General features: G+C 48.0%; 1 protein-coding gene across 1 annotated transcript in view; it reads right to left on the bottom strand.

The window, feature by feature from the left end:
- JAZF1 (JAZF zinc finger 1) overlaps positions 1–22934 on the bottom strand; it is a 343427-nt gene that overhangs the window by 6648 nt on the left and 313845 nt on the right. Inside the window, exon 4 of the mRNA XM_059933715.1 lies at positions 1532–1701. Within this exon, the coding sequence (XP_059789698.1) occupies positions 1532–1701 (170 nt within the window). The remainder of the gene's footprint in view (positions 1–1531; positions 1702–22934) is intronic.

The raw sequence follows: 22934 nt of genomic DNA, 5'->3' as shown, positions 1-22934 counted from the left end.
GGGTGTAGCTTATACCCCCCCACCAGCTTTTTGGGGTTTTTTTGGTCAGCTGTAGTCTGGGTCATTCATTACTTTGCTCCCTCTTTTAACATCGCTGATGTGCAAGACATCCTTTAGACAGTGTTTGGACCCTTGAGAGAAGGCAGCAAGATGGCAGAGCACAGAGGACCAGCTCTCATGAAGCATGGAGAGAAGGCGCATCTGGAGGCAGGCAGGGTACAAGGACAGCACCCCTGTCCAGCTTTCTCCACTTTGAAAGAAAGAAGGGAAAAATCTCTTTCTGCAAGCAGAGCTATCCTCTGGACAAACTAGCTTGTTGAACAATCCCCTGGGCTCCTGAGAAAACAATTTTGCTGCTTTCTCACCCCTGCGCCCACTTCCACGCCACCTTGATACAGAGGAATGTACACGTGCACCTGGGACACCAGACAGCGCGTCAGGACACACTGATGGGACTTCACATCTCCATCCTGGGGTTTTCATTGTAGTTTAAACAAAGCGCATCTGTGCTTCCCATGATAAAAATTTAACAGTATATAGACTAGGTGAAATCTTGGGCCACTTACCTGTGATACATTTGGGTTTCATGCTTTTATATCAGAAGCAGGTATAAAAAGTATTGAAATAGATTTTTTTAGTGTTCAGAGACATACTGAAGAAGGAGCGATACGGGAAGTGCTTATGCTGCCACACATTTTTCAAGCCTTTCTTTAAAAACAGTCAATCTGCTGGGGAAAGTAGCATCTCATCAAATGCACCAGGCATGTTTTTGATTTTTACATTTCTATCTCAGAGTTGGATTTTAAAGAGCTGCTAACACCTCACGGGAAAGTTTGCAAATTTGTTTTTCCACATGCCCTCTGGACCCACATTTGAGTGCTGTGGGTGTTCTCACTGTTCTGTCCCTTTGAGTCTTCTTAGTAGAGAATTTAGCGCCCCCGGCTGCCCTGACACCCAGAGGCAGGCCCGAGAGACACAGGCTCTGCGCCGCCTACAGAGAGTTCATCGAAGCTAAAGTGGGCAGGTTTGGTGAGAAAAAATACCAAAGCCCCTTTTCTCCTGAACTCCTTTCAAGCAAGGGCTTCCTCAGCTGGAAGTAAATACCCTACAGCGTTTCCCAAAAGGGCTCTGTGAACCGTCTGCGGGCTTTTAAGACTTCAAAGTGGTCTTCTGTGAACCACCTGCAGAGCCAACCACTGCGGAAGGTGTTCGGCAAATAAACAGGTGACACATTTGATATTCTGACCGATCTGACATGAATCTGAAGAGTATCAAAGACATGATTCTCCCACCAAAAAACTCTCTTTGGACGTACCGCTCCCACACAGGTCAGTGAAGGGGAAAACACACCCAATGGCCAGAAACCAGGGACAGCACTGACCCGAGGGCAGCCCGGGCCCAGGCCTGGGTTTCCGAGGGGACCACACACCCAACCAGCGCAGAAGAGGGAAGCACCTCTCCTCAGACTCTGCTGACACGGGACTTACCGTTCTCCATCCAGTTATGCTGAGCGAGGTGGTACTTCTCTTACCTTGTATCTCTTCTTACATCCAGGAACCGGGCAGGCAAAAGGCTTCTCCTCCCCTCCGTTCATGCACATGGAGCTGAGGATGGCCTCGGAGCTGATGGCGCTCTCCGTGGTCCAGGACTCGTCGCTGTCCGACTCCTCATAGTCCACCTCCTCCTCGTCGTACTCACTACCTGTGGGGCCAGAGGAGAAGCGCAAGGGCTGTTGGGAGCGTGCCCACAGGCTCGCTCCGCACGGCGGGCGCTCCCACTGCCCCGGGAGAGGGCATCCAGGCACCCAGGGGCTGCAAGTGCATCTAGTCCCCGGGACAGTCCTGGGGGGAGCGTATCTGCCTTCCCACCGCAGGGATCAGGGAGAGGGCTTCCCAGCGACTCATGGCGAGGAATTAGCTCTGCAAGAACTTGGACTCAATATTCTGCGGCCAAGGTGATTGACTGCAAAGGTGCTGGGAAGGCTAAAACCAAAAATAACCAACTACGACAGACACACCCCTGCCCCAACACACACACACACACACACACACACGATATGCCTGACATTACAATGGACAGAATTCTGTCCCCTTAGTTTTATGCTTTATTGGCATGGTAAATACAAAAATCTGTAGGAGGGGGTTACATTTTACACTTACTAGGTATTTACACTTAGGTGGGAATGAATTTCAGATCTTTTTCTTTATAAGCTGAGCTGGGAAGACCATGAAGAAATTTAGAACTAAAAGGGTGTGGTTACCCCAAGCTAGGGAGCAGGGGGACAGAAATGCCCAGCGCTCTGAGGGCACAATGTCATCATCATCATCAGAATGCAGGTCCAGCTCGAGGAAGACCAAACGATTCCCTACCGCACCTGTCCTCAGGGAATGGCACCTGCCTTTCAGCTACACAAAACCCTCCCTGGGAGGGAGGGCTGAGCCATCGCAGCAGACAGCTCAGACAGACGAGGGGATTCCCTTGTATCCTGGTTAAGAGCTCCGCTCAGAACTGAATTAAAAATCTGCTCTGCTGACTTCTGCCCTGGACGGCAGGGATGGAGAACCACTTCAACAAGCAGCCCCTCTTTGCTCTTTTTTTAACGAGGTCCACAGCCGTTTATTTGGAGCTTTTGCACAATATAACCCTGAAGGACATAATTCTACAGATCATAAACAGTGTAAAATAATATGTTGACAAGTCCTAATGCATTTACAAGCCCCATGGAATAAACAGGAATTACAGCACAACGTCAATAAGAATTATATGGTAGCAATTACAGTTGTGAAATTCATCCCCCAGGTGTGAGGCTAAATTGCACCCGGGCCCGCCTGGGTGCTCCATGGGCTCCCCCTGCTACATCAATTATTTCAACACCAGATATTGGCACTTTTATTGGGTTTCCTTTTAATAGGCATTAATAAGATTGTTTGAAGAGCCAGTTGAGCCAGGAACAAGGACGCCAGCATCTGAGGCGAACACTTAAAAGGATCCAGGAAGGAAGGAAGGGACGTCAAGGTGAATGAGTGCCTCGTATGGTTCAGGCACACTGGCTGCATCAGCTCATTTAATCCTCTGGTGACCCTGTGAGGTGGGGTGTCACTTTCGGACACGTGGGGAGATGAGCCCTGCGAGGCTCAAGAGCTGACGCGTTCTCAATTAGCTAGTGAGGGGGTCACCTTTTCCCACGTTGCCTCCCGGCCTCCAGTGCCGGCAGCGCCCTGGGGGTGGGGTGTGTCCCTCTCAACCTCCACGTCGCTGGGCCTCCACCATCTCCCGCTCAGGATTCAAAGCAGCCTGCTTTGAAGCCTGTTTAGAAACTCAGGCGGTACGGAAAAAACAATTTGACAAAAATGAGGCTCTGGAATTCAGTGTGGGTTTCAGTAAGCCCCGCTGCGCTTGGCTGGAGCCCCCAGAGACAAGAGACCCAGCTGGTAAGTGCTTGTAGGACACAGCACGGGGGTACTGCTCTGCCGCATCCCTGAGTCGGTCCATGAGCAAATCTCGAAACCTGTTTCTAAGGGCACTGTTTAGGACGTTTTACTCTTAAACAAACGCCACATGCTGGTGTCCTTTAAATTGCTTGTTAGAAAACTATAAATACTATTTCGCAAAGCTCTTCCACCAGGACTTGAGAAAGTGAGAATGACTAATTTACCCATCTAATTGAGCTAATTTGTTAACCTGAATACCAAGAATCACACAACATTTACAACTGGGGGCAGGGCGAAAGCCTCAGGCCAACCGAGGGCTTAATGAAGCCCAGCAGAAGATAAAACTTCAAAACTCTTTGGGATCAAAAGGGGCCAGGCCTGGGGGGGCTAATGCTGAGGACACACTCGCCTGGAAGCCATGCCGCATCCAGTCCCAAGTGGGGCAGGTAGGAGGACCACATGATCTACTGCCCATGTCAGGAAGCCCTTGCTTCCTGAAAGCCAGCACGGGGACAACAGGCTTACAAAATGGGGCCACACACACACACATCCTCGTCATCGGCACACCACAAGGTCCTTTGGGTGCTTTGTGAAACTATCTCCCCTGGATGGGGATCGAGAAGGATCTGTTTCTACTTAGTTCTGTCCTATAACAAAGCCGAGCAAGGCCCAACCCTGGGTTCATGCCTTGGCTAGACATTGTCAGCTGAGTGACCGACCTACTTGGCCTCTACTTTCTCTTCTGTGAAATGGGGGGAAAAATCTCTTCCTTACAGTTTAATTTAAGGATTAGAATTAATATCTATAAAGCACCTGGCACAGGAAGACCTGCACATAGTAAGTGCTCAAAAAAACAGAAGACAGTATAATACCATTTTTGTAATAATACTATTTATAACATTACATGTAAAATAATACTATTTTTAGAAAGGTCTGTTGCGAAACCAAACAAAAAATAAGGTAATTCTGATAGGTTTGGGCATCTCCACCAGAAAAAATACAAGAGGGATTCCATAACAAGAGAGGTGCTGTGCTGGCTGAGGACTGTTCGTGCAGATGCATCTACAGGGGCCAAGCTGGGAGCCCAGGCTGGGAGCCCGTGTGAGCCCTGGTGCTGCCACCGACAAACTGTGTGATCCCAGGCAAGTGATGTTACCTCTCTGAGTTTTAGAGTCCTCATCTGTAAAATGGGCTGATAATACTACTACCTCTTAAGGTTGTTGTGAGGGGCAATTGAGTTCCTGTTTTTAAAAGTATTTAGAACAATGATACACGGTAAGCATTAAAGAAGCATTTGGTAAATAAATAGGCAAAAGGTCACGTGAGCAGTTTATTTCATCCACTGTTCCCTCGCTTTCTCTTGAGGGTACTCACTTTTTAAAAACAGGAGTGGGGGGCATCTACTGTTGCTTGTGTTCCTGTACCCCAAGTGCTACCCTGTCATCAAACAGGAGAAATGTCGCCGGCTGTGAGGCGGGCCCTGCAGCCAGAGGGCATCCTGCAGGTACGGGGGTTGCTATTGTCCCAGAAAGCCACACGAGCTCAGACGCTGGCATCCACTTGGTGCTCATGTCTGGAAAACTTGCCAGCAGGGCCTGCAGTGTCCTGAAGAAAACATCCGAGGCCCTGACACCTACTGCTCTTAGTCTCGTTTCACACATCTTTGAACCCTACGAAATGCTAACCTGAAATGAGTTATGGCTTTAGTTCAGAAACATGTGGGCCAACCCTCTCCGCTTTGTTTTATTCATGTCCTCATGCCTTTCGAAGGAGAAAAGTCAACCCCAACCTGGTTCATTTTCAATCTCTGCTTCACCTGCCATCTCAAAACTAACTTCTGAACGAAGGGATCTGCAGTGCTTGCCAGCCCTCTGCTAGAGAATTCCGCCCCCTGCCCCCCATTTAGGGAAAGCAGGATGGAGCAAGGCTGACTCTCCCAGCAGGGGTCTCCCAGCTCTTTGATCCTCTCCTACATCCCGGTCAGTAAGAAACTGTGGGCACTGCCCCCCCCGAGGGGGAGCGTGTGTGAATATACTGATTATAAATGACATGCATGTACTAACATATCACTATATAAAACAGATATGCAAATAAAAGGATGAGGATGAAATAGTTTAATAAATATATATATTAACATGAGAAGTATTTTCCTTAGTAAGTGTAAAGATTTCGTATCTCCTTCCTCCACCTCATAGATTGTCTTGTGCACCCACTTTGGAGCCCACTGCCCTGCAGACCAGCTGGAGGGGTCAAACGGGTCCCATCACAGCCAGCTTTGAGGCTATCAGATACGATGAGCCTTTGGATTGTTCCAGGGGAGAGGTATGGGGTGTTAAGGAATGGATACGCTCATTCATTCACCCTGATCCTGAGTTAATGGGTGACCTCTGAGGCCCCGTGTGAGCCCCAGCCTGTCAGCCCATCAGAGCGGGTGCTGGGCTCCAGCCACCAGACAGAGGGAGGACGCGGAATCAATTCAAGCTTCTGGTTCTGAGCGCCCATCACCCAGAATCCATAAAATGTTAATTGCCACATCAGTTTCTGAAGAAAAAAATTATAAAAAGTATTTCCTCTGTGTAAAAGAGGAAAAAGACCCCCAAACACCCTACCTGTAGTTGTAAGTAACTGGGGCAGGGAGGCAGGAGGAAAGCATGGGAATCACAAGAAGAATTTATCCCCCTGGGGCCCAGAACAGGTGTCTGGGGACAGGCTGGCAGGTGTCCTCCTAGCAAGCAGGGTTGGGGAACATTGAGTCGGTGAGTCAGAATTTTGCAACTAGAAGGAGAGGTGCTCAGCGGTCTATCCGGGCGGGCTCCCTTTCTCCAGGGCTACTGGCTGGGGATTCTAGCAGGGAAAGACGACGTTGTGGTGAGTACAGGTTCATCTCCATCTCTCCCCTCCTCTCTCCACCTCCCACCCTTCCCTTCCTACAAGTCAACCCTAAGCCCTGGCAACTGAAAGGGACAAGCGCTCAAACACGAAACAGAAAACTTGCTGTACGCCAACGCCTCCTCCCCACACTGACCGTCTTGAAGAGTCCAGAGGAGAGCATTCTCACAACTAAAGAGAAAGCCTGAAGGCCTTAATTAAGAAAAGCAGATGAAAACCCCATGGACGTGGCTTCTTTAGAGCGACGGTGGCGGGTTCTGTGGCTTCTACAAGTGCCACCCTTTCCTCTGGGTTGTGGCACCTGGGGAGGCTGTCAGCACAGGGACAAAAACTGTAAAGACATTGCCCTTGTATTTTAAAACAAAGATTGACTGACTGGGTCAGATTTCTAACTTGGATGAACTTGTTCTCTTAGAAGAGAGAATACCTTCAAAGATCTGCATCTCAAGGACACGAAGGACAGAGGGCTGGGATGCTGGATGAACTTCCAGTAGGGATTTACAATGGGGATTCAGCCAAGCAATTATTTTGTTAGGATGGTTGACATTTTTGCTGATGCTCTGGTTACAAAGTCCCATAGCTTTGAGGTTCTGCCCAACCTTAGTTCTCCCGTAAGCCCTGTTATTTTTACTGCACTAATGGGCACAATATGAAGATTTGAGGAATGCACAAAGGCATGATAGCCAAAATGCCTGTTTTTTTTTTTATCTGGCCTCCTTTTGCTTTAAATCATTTGCTACTTAAATTCTGGCACTTAATTCTCCATCTAACCTGACCTGTGCCTACTTGGATTTTTTTTTTTTTTTCTGGCTGCGTTGGGTCTTTGTTGCTGCACGCGAGCTTTCTCTAGTTGTGGTGCGCGGGCTTCTCATTGCAGTGGCTTCTCTTGTTGTGGAGCACGGGCTCAGTAGTTGTGGCTCGCGGGCTCTAGAGCGCAGGCTCAGTAGCTGTGGCGCACGGGCTTGGTTGCTCCACGGCATGTGGGATCTTCCCAGACCAGGGCTCGAACCCGTGTTCCCTGCATTGGCAGGCGGATTCTTAACCACTGCGCCACCAGGAAGTCCCAACTTGCATTTTTTTAAAAAATAAAAATTGTAGCTGCCTAAGAGCGAGCAAATTTTGCTTTACACATGCATTTCTGGAAGCAGAAGGGGTTGGGAGATCCCTCTGCCATTTAGGTGGTGGTGGTGGTGGGGTGGCTCCTGTGAGCCTGGCATGGGGAGAGGCGTTTTCCATGGAACCTGAGGTTCAGGAGGTGAGGAACGTGCCCAAGGTCATCCAGCTAGATACAGGCAGACTGGACTGGTACTTGGGTCTTCAGTTTCAAAGTTTGTGCTTCTTTGATTTATTTTCAAACGGAATATCCCTGATCGAGGGAGATAAAGATTTGACACACAGAGCAAAGCCCTGGAGGTGCTGGGGAGGAGGGAGTCCCAGCCACATGTGGGGCGGGCGTGTGAGCGTGTGGGAAGCACAGGGCTAGCCTCGTACAGTCAGGGGTGGACCCTGCCCTCCTGGGTGGTGGCCGTCTAGTGTTCCAAAGAAAAGCTCCATGAGTTGATTTTTTTCAGGCTCTTCTTAGTCTTAGTCACTAAGCAATTTTAAAATGACTTTCACCAAGGTTAGAGTTTCTACAAGAAAATGTCACTTCACCTTGCATGGTCACATGTAGGAATTGGCAGGCACTAATTTTTCTCAGGTTGAATTTTCCACTGTCATCCTCCACGGCTGCACAGTCCCCATCGTGGGGGCCTGAGGCAGGCAGGACAGTGGCTAAGGGAAGTGCCTTTGGGTGGGCCCAAGAGCTCAGGCCAGCATTTCAGTGTGGGAAATGAGCCAACCTAGTAGGTAGGATTTCATAGGGCAGGACTATGAAAGGTTCTACAGGACTGCCGAAAGATTCCTCCCGGTTGTCAGCCAAGGAAGTAAAAATCAGAACTGGTTTCATGAATCACATGAAAAGACAAGGGGGTCCAGAGTCCGTGTACACACGTACATCCATATCTACCCACCTGGACGAGCCCACTTCATGGCCCAGGAGCCAGCTGAGTGTCTTCGTCAAGCTCACCCTCACTTGCCACAAGGGCCATTTCAAACCTTGTTCACCCCCTCCAGCTTCTACCCACCGCCTCTGTCCTCTGCTCACCTCTTTACTCTGTGAAGATGGCCCTGACCTATTTTAGTGCCTAAAGTGTTCTCGTTCTTTGTATTCATAAACAAAGTGACACACAGATGGATAAAAATAAGTCAGCCTTTTCCAGAAACCCAATATGCCACATTTTTCTTTCCACACAGATCATTAATATTCATGCAAAAGTGATAACTGCAGTGACAGCAAATTCAAACTCTCCTGGGGTGTCAAACTCTGGCAAGGACATTAGCAAAGAGCTGCCTTTCTGCCTTACGGACTTATCACTATAAATTAGCTTTAATTGGTACTGACCCACTTTATACGAGCTGAAGCAACAACAATCTAAATGAACTGGCAATGTGTGATTACGACGGAAGACTCACTATTGCCTCTGAGGACCATCACCAAGTATCAAAACTTCTTGACCTCCTAGCTCCTGGCCTTTGCTCATTCCTAGAATGTCATTCTCCCCTGTCCCCTCCTTAACTGTAGAACTGGTCCTGGTTCTCCAAGTCAGAAGTAATGCCTCCCTCACAGGACTGAACACTTTCTAATGTATTAGGAGGCTCTTGGTCATTACCTTTGGTAATGACCACAGTGCCCAGGGCAGTGCTTGTACTTAAGGAGCCAACAGACATGTGTTTGTTGAATGAATGAATGAGGGAATACACTTCACAGACTCTAGTGGTAGAAAGGGAGCCAAGATTACACAGTCTCCACTCTTGGCCTCCTACGGTCTTAAACAAAGAAAAGTAAATTAGATGATCTCAGTTGCCTGCTTAAAACCCTCCAACGGCTTCCCACAGCAAGGAGTAGCCCCACGCCCTGTGGTGACCTTACTCCATATCGCAGTTGCTTGGATCTTTACTATCTGGAGGACTTTTTTTTTTTTTTTTTAATAAGAAAACTTAACAACTACTTGTGCAGTTGACCCTTGAACAACATGGGTTTGAACTTCATGGGTCCACTTATATGCAGACTTTTTTTCAATAGTACATAGTACTACACGATCCTTGGCTAGTTGAATCCATGGATATGGAGGAACTGTGGACATGAAGGGCCAACTAAATTATACTCAGATTTTTGACTGCGTGGAGGGTTAGCGCCTCTAACACCGTCCCCGCGCACACACACACCAGTTTTCAACAGTCAGTTGTATTTGGTTTAGTGCTAAATTTTTACACCTATAAACCTATCTAACAAACATTTCTAAATATTCAGATGCTATTAAATAAATAAAAACATTATCTAAAAATAGACTGCACTTACACATTTAAGGGTTGGTTACAAACTTAGATTCTACACATTTCAACAAAATGATGACAATTTACCATTTAAGTAGATAAGCTTAATATCTTAAAAACAGACAAATCATACAAATGATCACAGTGACCACAAAACATACATTTAACCTATTACACAAGTTGGCCTTACAGATTTATTTCTTCATTATTTCCATCCTTAGGTTTGGCCTTCTTGGGGTACAAGAATCTGATGACTAAAAGAAACGGGAGCTGATGTCGGCCAGTGGAAGATAAGGGTTCCAAGTTATTGACCAACTGACCCTCGGCGAGGACCATCAGGGCAAGATGATGCAAGAGTGAGTCTGCATTTCCTGGGCTGGATGCCTAGGTCTTCTTTACTCAAGGTTTGCTTGTTCCACAACAGGATTTTTAAAGCCCCTGTCTTTCTTGCCACTTGATGTCTTCAGTATAATTCCCAGGCCTGTTGGAGAACTCACCTCCCAGGGGACCAGGGATTCCCTGCCGGCCACACGGCTCCTTCCCCCATCTGGCAAGCCACTCCCACTCAGGACCTCTTCCCACTTGTTTGGGACCAGGGTGTTAGCTGGTCTTTCCTACTCTTGCCGCAGTTGCTACTTTTCCTGCAACTATAAGGCTTACTCACAATTCCCTGCCAATCTGCTAACGGAGGTGGGGAAAAAGAACACCTATATTTTATAGACAGACATCTACTTCAACACAACCCCTACCTATGCCGACGCTCCCAGTTTTGCTGTAGCAAAATTTACAGAAATATAAATGCACACTATTATTTTCACTGTCCTTGTATTATAGCTATTTTTGGGCATACTTTATATTAATTTCCCCATGTTAAGTACCATTTTGGACTCATTGATTTTCACCGATTCAATTAATTAATTAATTACTATTAATGGTAATTAATAGTATGATTAATTAATCATACTAACTTGGCCCGCAGAAGCCCCCTTTGGCCATGCCTCCCGGCACGTGGGATCCTAGTTCCCTGACCAGGGATCGAACCCGTGTCCCCTGCAGTGGAAGCGTCGAGTTTTAACCACTGGATCGCCAGGGAAGTCCCTCCATTATCATTTTTTAATGAAAAATTTCTTCTCTTTAATCAAAGCCATCATTGTACACAGTAAAAAAGATAGATCTATGAGGCTATAATGAAAAGAGGAGCCCTCTCTCTGGCCCGTTCCCCCTCTCCACTCCCCCATGGCAACCAGTTACAAGTCTTTTACCTGGATTTACTCCCCATTGCTAAATAGCATGCCTCTATTGCTATTTTCTGATGTTCAGTTTTGGGTATCTATTGACCTCCCTATGCAAGATAAGAATTCTGATCTTTCACGTATTTCCCAACCCTCCTTCCATCCTCCCCCTCCTCCTAGCAGAATTTCATTATAATATTTGATTTCATTGTCATTCAATGTTTGCATTCTTATGACACCAGGCCATGTAGCGAACTAGGATCACACTGTTGTCGTCCTTGCAGTTAATAAACAGCATAGCCATAGGCCGTCTGGCTGTTGCCATCTTTCTCACCTGCATCCTTCTCCTCTCCTCAGCATCGTCATCGTCATAAGGGCAGCTGACACTTACCTGGGGCTCACCACGTGCCGGGCACAGTTCTAAGCGCTGTGCGTCTATTAACTCATTTAAACCTCACAACGGCCCTATGAGGTTGGTACCTAGTACGTACGGTATCTTCATTTTACATAAAACGGGGGCTCAGAGAGGCAGAGTGCCTCGTCTGAGGTCACAAAGCTCTTCCATGGCAGAGCAAGGGTTCTAATCTGGCCGTCTGGCTCTAGAGCTTGCCTTCCTAACTGGTCCATGGTCCTGCTAACTTGAATTCATCCCCAGCTCCGGAAGTGTAACTCTCTCAGTACGTTCAAACCCGTCAGGTGTCTGGCTTTATCCCCCTTTACTTCTCGCGCCCCCTCTCCCCCCACCCCTTCCGGGCTCCTTCTCCTGTTGCCGCCCGCCTCCCAGGCCTGCTGTACAGCTGTCACCCGGCATCCGCGCCCCCTTCCTCCCCACCACCAGGACCTCCCTTTGCCTCTCCCGATGGAGGGGGTCCCTTTTTCATGGATTCCATGTCTTTCCCTTTCTTTGTTTACTTCTTGCTGGGGTCACGGGAGGTGAAATGTCGACTCCTTGGCCTGTGTGAAAATGTTTCTTCTACCCTCACACTTGACGGTAGCCTCTGAGGTTCATGGCCGTCTTCCCTCGGGGTTCTGAAGGCACTGCTCCAGCGTTTCCCGTCTCCTCTGGGTGCTGCTGAGAGTCCCCCTGCCGCACCTGCTTCTCAGAATATGTCCCCCTCTCAGGAGACGCGGGAGCTTTCCTCCTTGTCCTCACATTCAGAGGTATCTGTCGCTCCAACTCTTTTTAAAAAAATATAGAACAGCGTTATGGAGATATAATCCACCTACGACACAACTCACCCATTTTAACTGTACAACTCAGTGGGTTTTGCTATATTCACAGAGCAGTGCAGTCACTACCACAATCAAATTTGGAACACGAGGAAGACCACACCTCTTGTGTGGCTCTGATTCCTGGGGCTTTCTGGGATTCTCCGGCGAGAATCTGCTCGCTTCTGGCTCACCCGCCGGCCTCGGCTCCACCTGTTCCCAGCCTGCTCGGTCAGCCGCTCCTGTCCGTCTGCTTCCACCGGCCACCCCTTTGGTTGCTGCTGCCTCATCTCTGTCTTTATCTTGGCGGGTTAAGACTTTTAAACCTCACTTCCTGTCATCTTAGGTGCATGTGTGTGATCAGACTGCCACCTTTAAATGGAGGTTCCCTGGCTGCTTTGAAAACATCCTTCTTTCTGGCAACAACACAAGTTCCAGGCCCGTCTTGGACTTCTCCTGCCCCAAGATATTCTCCTTTCCTTCCAACAGAGGACAGCACAGAGATCCAATGCCAGGTGCTGGCCCTGGAGTCACTGTTGCACACGAGGGCGGCGCTGGGCAGGGGCCACTGTTGCTGAGCCGCCGGAGGGATGGAGCTGTAAAGACGACGCCTTATGGCCATGGGTTCACAACTGACATTTCCAATTTAACTCTAACCTTAACAAATCCATTCAAATGTTACTCAAAATAAAGGCTGAAATAGATTTTCTCTGCAATGTGGCTACTGCCCGAGGCTGTCATCTTCCTTCCTTCTCTTTCCTGATGCTTGTTTGCCTTCTGTCCACTGAGCTGGGAGCCGGTCAATGACAACACTCTCCATACTCTGAATTAGAGGCTGGGCGTCTGCAAAATGCTGAGCTTGTCACCCTGCAGGGCCTTTTCCTGTGCTTCCCTCTCCTTGGACACTCTTCTCCCAGCTTTTCTGGTTGGTTCCTCCTCAGCACATCCAGGTCTCAGCTGCTCCAAGAGGCTGGCCCGCTGGCCTGCCCCACCCACCCACCTACTGAAGTAGCCCATCCACCTCCGGGCACAGCCTCCTCCGCAGGTGGGTACCTTCCTCACAGCACATCTAACGTCCTAAGTGATCTTGTTTTCGTCATTATCTTTCCTCCCCACTGGAATGGAAGCTCCACATCACTGAATTCCTGGTGGCCTGGAGAGTACCTGGCACACAAGAGTCACTCAGTGTGTATTTGTTGAACAGACCAATGAAAGGCAAGGATGACACAGGCCTCCTGACACCCAGGTCACTGTTTTCCAACCACGTGACATCATTACCTGTGGACAGTGCAAGTGATGAAGGCATAGTGGAGATGCACACACAGTCGTATTTCTGACATCCAGGGTCTGCCACTTAATGGCAGATGAGATGCAGAAGTCCAATCCCCAGTGACCTTCCTCTGGGTTGATTTTCTTTGACATGGAAGTGAGACCCATGAGTTGATGGCATGGTCACAGGCAGCCACGCTCCTGCTGGTACACTCACGGTGAGAGGCGCGCTGGAGGGGTGTGGAGGCTGCCACCCCCAAACCAGCCAGGTCCGCAGCCGGAGCAGGCCCTCCGCCAGCACAGCGCAGCCCGCCGCCACCTGGCCACCGTGAGGTGACCGTTGTCACCGACGGCCTATGCTGTGCTCCGAGGCTGCGACTCTCCTCCTGGCACCTTCCTCTGTCAGGGAAGCGGGGAAGATGTCACTCTCACTCCACGGCTCGTGATTTAATTGGAGGTCAAGATCAAGGCTGTGGAAATCAACGTCTTCTAAAAACTGGGTGTTCAGGTTTTAAACCAATTCCACAGAGCAAGGGTAAGAAATCCTGTATTCGAATATGGCACATTTGCAGAAGAAGATGAAAAGAAAAAACCAGCCTCTTTCTCATCCATGCTTTCTTATTATGCCTCAATCCTTTTCTTCTTTCTCCTCTGTACTTCTCTCACCTTATTTTGGAGGCAACCCTGCAGCTTGTTCCTAACTCTGAGTTTTGGTACCTAATTTCCCAGCTCTCCATCTTGGTGAGAGGAGAAAGAAAGTGCCCCCAAAGCACAAGAAAATAGCATCTCCTTTATTCTTCCCACGTCTTGGCTATCTTTCAGGGAAACAATGAGCAATGAGAAACAACAACGTCCCTGCAGTATTGCAAGGAGCTCAGTGACGTCGCTACCCCACCTCTCCTCCCTCCTCATCAGCTCCGCTATTTTTTACCTTGGGAGGAGATCAAAATGGCTCCTTTCCCCTGAGCCTTCCCGCTGCTGCTCAAGCTTCATGGAGACTTAACATAAAGGTTTCCTGTGGCAACAGGCACCTCTTAAGACCTACTTCCGATGCAGAAGTGTTTTCAAATTGCGACTCGTAAGTGGGTCGTGAAATCATTTTTGTGGGGCACAATCAGCATTAAAAAAAATAAAAGGCCAGAATGGAACAGAAAGTATCAGAGTGTGAGATGTGTTTGTAAGACTCGTTTCAGGGATGTGTTGCAGTGTAAAAATCATTCTGACCACAGGTCACAGGAAGAAAGCATAAAGCCATTTTTACCCACCAGCATCTCATTTACAGAACTTCTTTCTAAAAGAACCAACATTTCATCCACAGGAAACAAATCAAACAATTTTAGCCGACATTTAAATAGGGTATAGAACAGGCTGAAATAGAAGAGAAAGGTCGTTTTTGGTGCCTGTCAATAAGGCATCGTGTCAGCTAGCAGGAACCTACAATGTAACGGGGAGGCAGGCTGTCAGCACGCAGACCTCAGGGGCACCAGGAGGGCACACACAGGGTCTCACAGTGAAAGTGACAGGCACGTATAATGGAGAGAAAGTATGAAGACAGTTCTTCACTGATTCAGGTATCCTTTTGGTCCATGACACTTCACATTTTTTTTGAATATTCTCTAGGGAAGCCAATCTTTGTTTGTGGAGTGGGTGAATCTGCTTCTAAGAAATGGCCCCAAGTCATTCAGAGCCCTTTTGCTGAATTAAAAAGTTCCTGCAGGGTGCCCTGGACTCTATTACCAGCTGTCATCAGGTTGCTGAACAGAATAGGTTCTCAGAGTTTCGAATCTTGCAGCTGAGCTAAGGAGCTAAGGAGGGCTGGCCAGCAAGCAGGTGCCTGTGAGGGGTGAGTGGCTGGACCCAGAGAATCACACCTGCCCGGCGCTGGGAAGGAGCTGCAGGGGAGCCGGGAAGGGGGAGGTCTGGGTGTGTCCAAGGGCGGCTGGCAGACTTGTCTTGCCCGTCACCCTCACGTGTCTCCTGGGAGATTGCCATCAGAGGGTGGGTTCCTCAGGCTGGGCTGTTCTAACTCCCGGCAGGCCCCAGCACCCAGCATGGCTCAGCCAGTCTTTTTGGGATGAAGGGACTCCACGACAGAGGCCCTGTGCACCGGAAGGATGGAATCACGTGACACAATGCACACAGGTATCTGTATGTAACATACATACTTTGTGCTTCGTAATTACGCTTATTTAATACACACTACAATTTGTATATGATAAAATGAGAGGAACAATGATGACGCCATCAGGGATCACAATCTGTGAGATGCACGCACACAACAGCGCCATCTCCCATTAAACCCGATTAGCACAACTACAGAAACCAGCCGAACCCTGGCCAGAGGCTGTGTGTAAGGCAGGTAATTCAGGGACTTGGGAGCAGGTGCCTGTATTAGGATTCTGGCTCTGCTGTTAGCACCTGGTGCCCTTAGACCTGTTATTTCACCTCTTTACACCTCCATTTCCTCATCTGTAAAATGGAAAAACATTAGAGCTAACTTCATGGGGCTGCTGTGAAGATTGTATGATTTAATATGTATAAAGTGGTTAGATTAATTTCTGGCACATAGTTCTGTACTATATTAACTCTGGATGGTATTATTATTTCAATCAGTAATTTAAAATTGTCTAGACTTGAAAGAGATGGCCAGGTATGGACAAAGCCAGCGAGAAATCATCTGGTTAGAGTCATCTGTCTAAAATGCATGGACAAAAATGCCTAAGATGTAGTTTGCATTTCTAATACAATGGATGAGGATACTGATTTCTAATGCTGTCAGAAATAAACAGACTGCCCATTCAGGGTTAAAAGCCTGAACTTAGTTTTCATTAATTCACCCATAATACTGGAGACCTGGGGGTGAAAGAGACAAGCAGTCTCTCTGCCTTCAAGGTGTGCAGTGTGACAAGGGCCCCCTGACAGCTCACCACACAGTGGGTTCCTCCAGTGGGGAAGTGCCCTGCTCTCAATAATGTGAATTCTGGAAGCGATGGGAGCAGAGGACTGTCTTTTGAAACAAGTGCAGCCTTCTCTGCGATGCAGAGGCGCTGGCCAGGGCTGGGTATTGGAATGGTGTTTTCCTTTCTAACTATAAATTTAATGTGCTATATGGACAGACAGGATGGACATTTTTATGCCAAGAGGAAGCTCAAAGGGGAGGGCTGGGAAGAGGAGGAGGATGGATATCCAGAAAAATGATGCAATAATCAAGGTAAGAAGTAACTAGGGTCTGCCAGCAAAAACCAGTTTCCAGGGCAACAGAGTCATCGCCTCTTTCCACACCCATCTGAGGACCTGAAAATGCGCCACCACAGAAAATACGTTGCTTCTCTGGGGAATAATGTCATGAGAGTCACTGTAAGTTCACAGAAATCTCGACGATCTCCCATAAAAGCTTTGTTTCACACTTCATCCCATGTGGAAACTTTAGCCAGGGCCGCATGAAAAACGAGTTTTATGAGAGTACTTCTGATTTTTAAGAAGGCTATTTGGCTTCTTAACAGGGCAGCTTCCTGAAAGCCCCGGGGATGTCATTTTTACATATTGCACATAGCAGGCTGCCTTCATAATCATCAGGGCCGCGTTTAAATCTGGTGAAATGTTACTTGAGTGACAAACCTCGACCAAAGCAATTGGGAGAAACTGCAGGGGCAAGAATTTCCTGGTCACAGAGATTGTCTCAAGCATGATCTAAAAATGAGTCTGACTTTTTGCATCCAGGCACAAGGGTAATGGCTCGAGTGAGACGGGGAGAACGTGGCTTTTCCTGCTCATGGTCCTTTTCATTCCCTACATGATTATTACCAAGCTTCTCCCGGGCCCTGGTGTAGTGGCAGGCCTTGAAGTCCAAGGTCTTAGTGTGACCATCCAGTGACCTTGGCAATGCTTTCGCCTGTATTTCTATTTCTTTGGCAATATCTCACGTGGCCACGAGCCCATGCTTTGGGGCCCAACAGCCTGGATTCCAATGCCACCTCCTTCACTGAATCGCTCAGTAACCTCGGGCAACTCAACTTTCTCTTTGCCAAAGAACCCACATCAGAGAATTCAGTGAGTCAATATCTGTGTAAGTGCTTAAACCAGTACCTGCCACATGGCACTCTCTGTTGTTAGTATTTTCATTGGCTGAGCAGACACACAAGATTTCACAAATTAAAGAGCCAACCAGGATGATGGATGTTGCTCAGTGGCTTTTTTAAAATCCAGGGTCAGTGTCAGAACCCCAGGAGCAGCAGAGGTCCACAAAGTTGCCTGATTTCCCGTGGCCATGGCTGGTTCCTGCCCCTGTGGTCCTCAGGCACGATGTTCCACGTGGGGCTGGTTCCTGTTCCCACGCCTCTCCCTCCTGGCTTGCTCTGGCCTGTGTTTTGGCCACCTGGCCACTGCCTCCAGATTTACCTGCCCCACGTGCTGTTCTTGGTCAGCCTCCCTGGATTTTCTCACCTTGGACAAGAATGTGCGGTGGCTTGCTGTGGCCTGGCAGCCGGCTCCCTCAGCTACCCTGCCCTAGCCCATCCTGGCAGATGTTCTGTGACAAAGACGTCCTCGGAAGACTGGCTTCCTTTCAGTTGGTCAGAGTTGACTTGAGAAGTGGCTTTGAGCTTTCCCTGTTGCTGTGACTTTCATATCCATCAGCTCTGGCCACGAGAGGTTGCCTAGTGATAGGAGCATGGTTCCCGGACTCAGATGCCAAAATTCAAATCCTGTTTGTGAGATCCTAGGGAACGTACCCATCTCCTTCAAGTCCCGGTTACCCCACCTGAACAATGAGACCTGCAACAGGATCTCCCTGACAGCCGCAGTGCAGACTGAGCCGGAACACGGAAAAGGCTTTTTACGGCTCCCAGCAGAGAAAAGCTCATCACAGACCTGGTCACACGATAGCACGTCTTCTTCCCTCCTTGTCCAAAAGAGAGGTGGTGGGCTCCTTCCTGTCCTCCATCCTTGCCCCTCTTCAGGCCACTTCAGGGTTCCCGGGACACAGGCATTGTCAGGTGGAAATCCTACATGTGCACGCTGCTTCCTCTCACTGTGTTTACAGTAAGTATGTCATGCCTAACAGAACGATGCCATATAAATGCCACACAGCGATAAACAAGATGTTTTCCCACGGCTTAGTAACAAGACCAAGGGTTTATCATTAGATATCTACTGAAGGCTGAAAACAGGAACAGTCCTGGCCTAATAAACCACACCTCTTGGTCTCCAGACAGGCTGCAACAGAAATAACAAAAGACCCACCCACTCAGCCCAAACGCTCACATGGAAATGTGATGGATGATCTATTTACAGATTGGACTCCAAAATCATCAGGTGCGTGAATTCTGTTCTGCCTGCACTGTCTGTGGCCAGTCTGGATGGGAATTTTTATTATAATGGAAGAGGACGGACCAGAGATTTCTGAGACGTTAGACAGCTGTGTCTTGAAGGCACCAACCCGAAGACGCAAACATTGTGGCATCGACCTGCTTCTTCCCCTCCCCCCTTCCTCCCCCGTGTTTCCAAGACAGAGTATCAAACTTCAGCAGGGGCTTCTATGTGGGTCGCCTCCTTGAGTGGTAATTCCACAGAGGGGGTGGGTGCTGAGGGGCTGCTTCTGGCCTGTTTTCCAGAATGATCCGGGACAGGGCAGGCCAGGAAGACACCCCACCCGCCATTTCCAACATGTGGGAGGAAGAAGGCCTTGTCCATAAAAAACAAAAAATAGAAACCCAGTGACATAAGATACCATCTCACTGTCCTTTTGCCATTTCCTTCATGTTTATAGTTAGGAAATGGTATTTCTATACCAAGATCTGAGACTCTATGCAAAGTGAAGGAAGAATTTATTTTGAATTTCTGCATCTCATATTCCTAGGCCTTCCATGAGCTGGTCCCAGCTCTCTAGCCTCATTTAAAAAGACCCCCTGTTAGCTCCTCTCCTCAGGGACGTACAGGAGGTATTTTCACTGCTCTGACTTCGCACCTCCCTCAGCTCCTGCCCTTCTATCTTTGCTCTGGTTTCTACCTGCCTCTTTCATGTATGTCTTCCAGGTCTATTTTAAGTTCCAAGAGAGCCTGGACTCAGTTTTGTGCTTCTCTCCTACACCTACAAGTCTTGAGCACACCGTCGGTACTTACCTCCCGACTGATTTTAAAACACCCAAGCTTGACCTTTATAAGTTGTCATTACTGGGTCATAAAGTGATAACGTTTCAAGGCTGGAAAGGACCTCAGGTCTTTTGTGCAGAACTCCCCTGTTACAGGGGACAACATTGAGGCCTGGGGAGGTGACCTGTCCCTGGTCACATACTCAGCAAAGGTCCAGCCAGGGGCAGATGTCTGATACCCAGGTCCCGGACACCTCCTCCCGAAGCTGATGTCCTGTCAGTGGCTTCCCCGGGTCAAATAAATGGGAAACCCAGCATTTGCAAGCCAGAGGACAGAGACCGCCCTCATTTCACAGAGATTGCGCAGTACACTGTCTAAAACTTGTTCGCCCAGTGGACACCCAGGGGTTCGCCCAGTGGACACCCACAGTCCTCCAAGGTTGTGTTTACCCACACCAGCTGCCTGTTTACTTTTCAGAATGTGAGGCTGAAAGAGTAAGTTCTGGAAACCCATGGCTATCTTTTTCTGGAAACTACAGGTAGTTAGCGATGCTTCCTAGGTAGTTTTGACTGAGTCCACGTAGCCCCCAGCCATGATCTGTATACACAGATGCAGCTTCACGAGTATTTAAGGAGTAGGAGGTCAAAACACTTCTCTCCAACTGTCACTCTAATGTCAAGGTAGAAGTTTGGTCCTGAAGGGAAGATGAAGGTGAGAATTTTCAATTCTAAGTTCTCACGCCACTGGACAACTTTACTGCCCCATCCTCCTCCCTCCATTATGGTCTGGAGTTTGATTTGTGGCCAGCACTAAATCTAGATGGTCCATTTTTCAAATCCATCCTGGCACACAGGCATAAAGGTGGACCTTGGAGAGGCAGTCAGTCCTGCGTGCCAAGGGGGTGACGTCTGTAAATGTGATTAATACAACCCTTAGTCAACCTATTTTTCAGCTCAGGTCTAGTAACTACTTCCTCGTTTGCATTGGTTTTGTTCTGTAAGGAGAATATTACTTTTTATCCAAAGGCAAACCAACGACCCTTTGCAAGTCCCGTAAGCCATATGTCATCTACAGATTTCCTAATGGGATAATCCATGTGTCGCAGACTATAAAGGAAGCATTTTCCAGTGGCCTAAATGAGGATTAATGAACTGATATTCAGCGAACCTTTGGGGAGACACAAGAAAACCTCTGGAATGGGCAACGTCATCAGAGTCCAAGCAACCTGCACAGTCTGTATTTATAAATGGCCCTTTCAGACGACTTCAGAGGCATAATCTTTAAGTTTTGGCATCCAAGAGAAACGCATGGCTATCTTTCTCTAAAAGGTGAAAGTGGGGAATTCCCCAGCGGTCCAGCGGTTAGGACTCCGCGCTTCCACTGCTGGAGGCCTGGGTTTGATCCCCGGTCGAGGAACTAAGATCCTGCAAACCTTGTGGCAGGCCCCGCCCCCGCCATAAATAAAATAGAATAAAAGGTGAAAGTTTAGAAAGCCAAGCCAAATGTAAATGATATGATGGTGCCAATCTTTTGGGGGTGGGTTCCAGAAAGAGAAGCGTGTGAAGCTGCGGTTCTGCCTCCGACCATCAAACAGGAACTCGTCAGGCATGTGCTCTGTTCAGCGGGATGAGCTTCAGAAAATGCAGCCAAAATACACCTAGGTCCCGAAAGCGAATCGCTGTCATGTCCCTGCACTGGGTGCTGCTGAGGCTTTCTAGCCAGAGTGCCCGTGGTCTCTGGAAGTCATTCTGCATTCTCACATAAATGCTCCCCTCCCCGCAAACTCTGTTCGCCGGAGAAAAACGCCTTTCAATAATGAACAGCTGTCTGTTCCACAGAGCACAGGAAAAACACGACAAACCAAGTCACACAGCCTTGGCTGTAAATATATTCTTACGCGAGATTTCTACAGCTCCATATAAAGAAAGAAAACACAAGCTCTTAACCATTGCAGAACTACAGTAACAACAATAAAAAATGCACTGGGTTTCCTGCAATTAAGCTGCAATGTTTTACAGTGCAATTTTATTTATACCTGAAAGAGAGTAAATAAATAAATATATAAAAGGTGGAACAGACCCCGCCCGCCCAAGGCTTAATCTGCAAATTAACTTTGCAGTAATAAAACCCGTGCCAGCTGGACTCTTTCCCCTGGTCCTCTGTGGCACAGGCAGTCAAAGCAGGTATATGGCTGAGAAAAAAACAAAGTAGGGCACTTTCCACCCTCAGCCAGGGATGTTAATTGAACTTTGGCTCACGTTTAAAGATTTCTCTCTTCATGTCCAAGAAAGAATTAAAAACAGTTGAGCTGGGGGAAAATGAACATCTGTTACTGACTTACACTCAGAACCACAATGAAAAACATTCATAATTAAAGCGATTTTGTGTCCCTGCTAGTTAGAACTGTAATCTTGGGTTAAAAATATAAATGTGGAGGCTCCTCATTGTCTTTGGGGCTTTCTTCTTATGGCTGCTTGTAAAAAAGGTAGTTTATGCTGGGCTGAATTTTTTTTCCGTTGGAATAACAATATCAGGAAACAGATTTGCGTAGAAAGATAGGGGATGACAACACAAAGCACCTACACAATTGCGCCCCGTTTTATGAAGCTATGAAACAGTAGTCAAGAAGTGTTTTATATTTGGGAGTTAAATACACTTTACAGCTGTGTAAAAAACCAGAGCCATTTTGGGCCGAACATAAACATTCCAACGTCTGCGAGGTTTACTTCTGCTGAGTAAGTGGGCAGGTTTCTATCAACTGGGAGGGATTCGTGGGTAACGCAGAACAGCGCTGAAAAGCCTTCCACATTAAGTCATTTCCCATCCAACACGCAGAAACTTCATCAAGAAAACCAAATCTATTTCCATACCTTCACCCTGACTATGGAAATAACCTTCTCCCTGACTGACCAGCCCCCAGGGTCTTTGCCCTCCTTCTGCTGCCTCATTAACATTCCCCCAAAGAGCCTCAATCCATAATACCACTCTTATTTGATCGCATTAGTTACCTCTCTTATTAAAAATGGTTCCCCACTGTCAAGTCTATTAAACACAAAATTCCTTAACCTAGCATTTAAGGTTCTTATACCCAGGTGTATGCTCCGTGAATCCAATACACCAATCAAATCGGTGTGTAAACCATCATTGGTCCCCAAACCACCTCTGTGCTACCTGGCTAGGTTTTGGGGGCTTGGAATACACAACCCCTACCCTCTCACCCTTACTTGCACTCATCCCCCCTTTTTTTTTTTTTTAATATTTATTTGGCTGTGTCGAGTCCTAGTTGCGGCGCGCGGGCTCTAGAGTGCGCAGGCTCTAGAGTGCACGGGCTCAGTAGTTAACGCAGAGCGCAGAGGCTCAGTAGTTAACGCGCGTGGGCTTACTTGCCCTGTGGCATGTGGGATCTTAGTTCCCTGACCAGGGATCGAACCCACGTCCC

This window comes from Balaenoptera ricei, chromosome 9 (genome assembly GCF_028023285.1).
Source record: "Balaenoptera ricei isolate mBalRic1 chromosome 9, mBalRic1.hap2, whole genome shotgun sequence".
Classification (NCBI taxonomy): Eukaryota; Metazoa; Chordata; class Mammalia; order Artiodactyla; family Balaenopteridae; genus Balaenoptera; species Balaenoptera ricei.
This window is presented reverse-complemented; position numbering and strand designations above follow the sequence as displayed.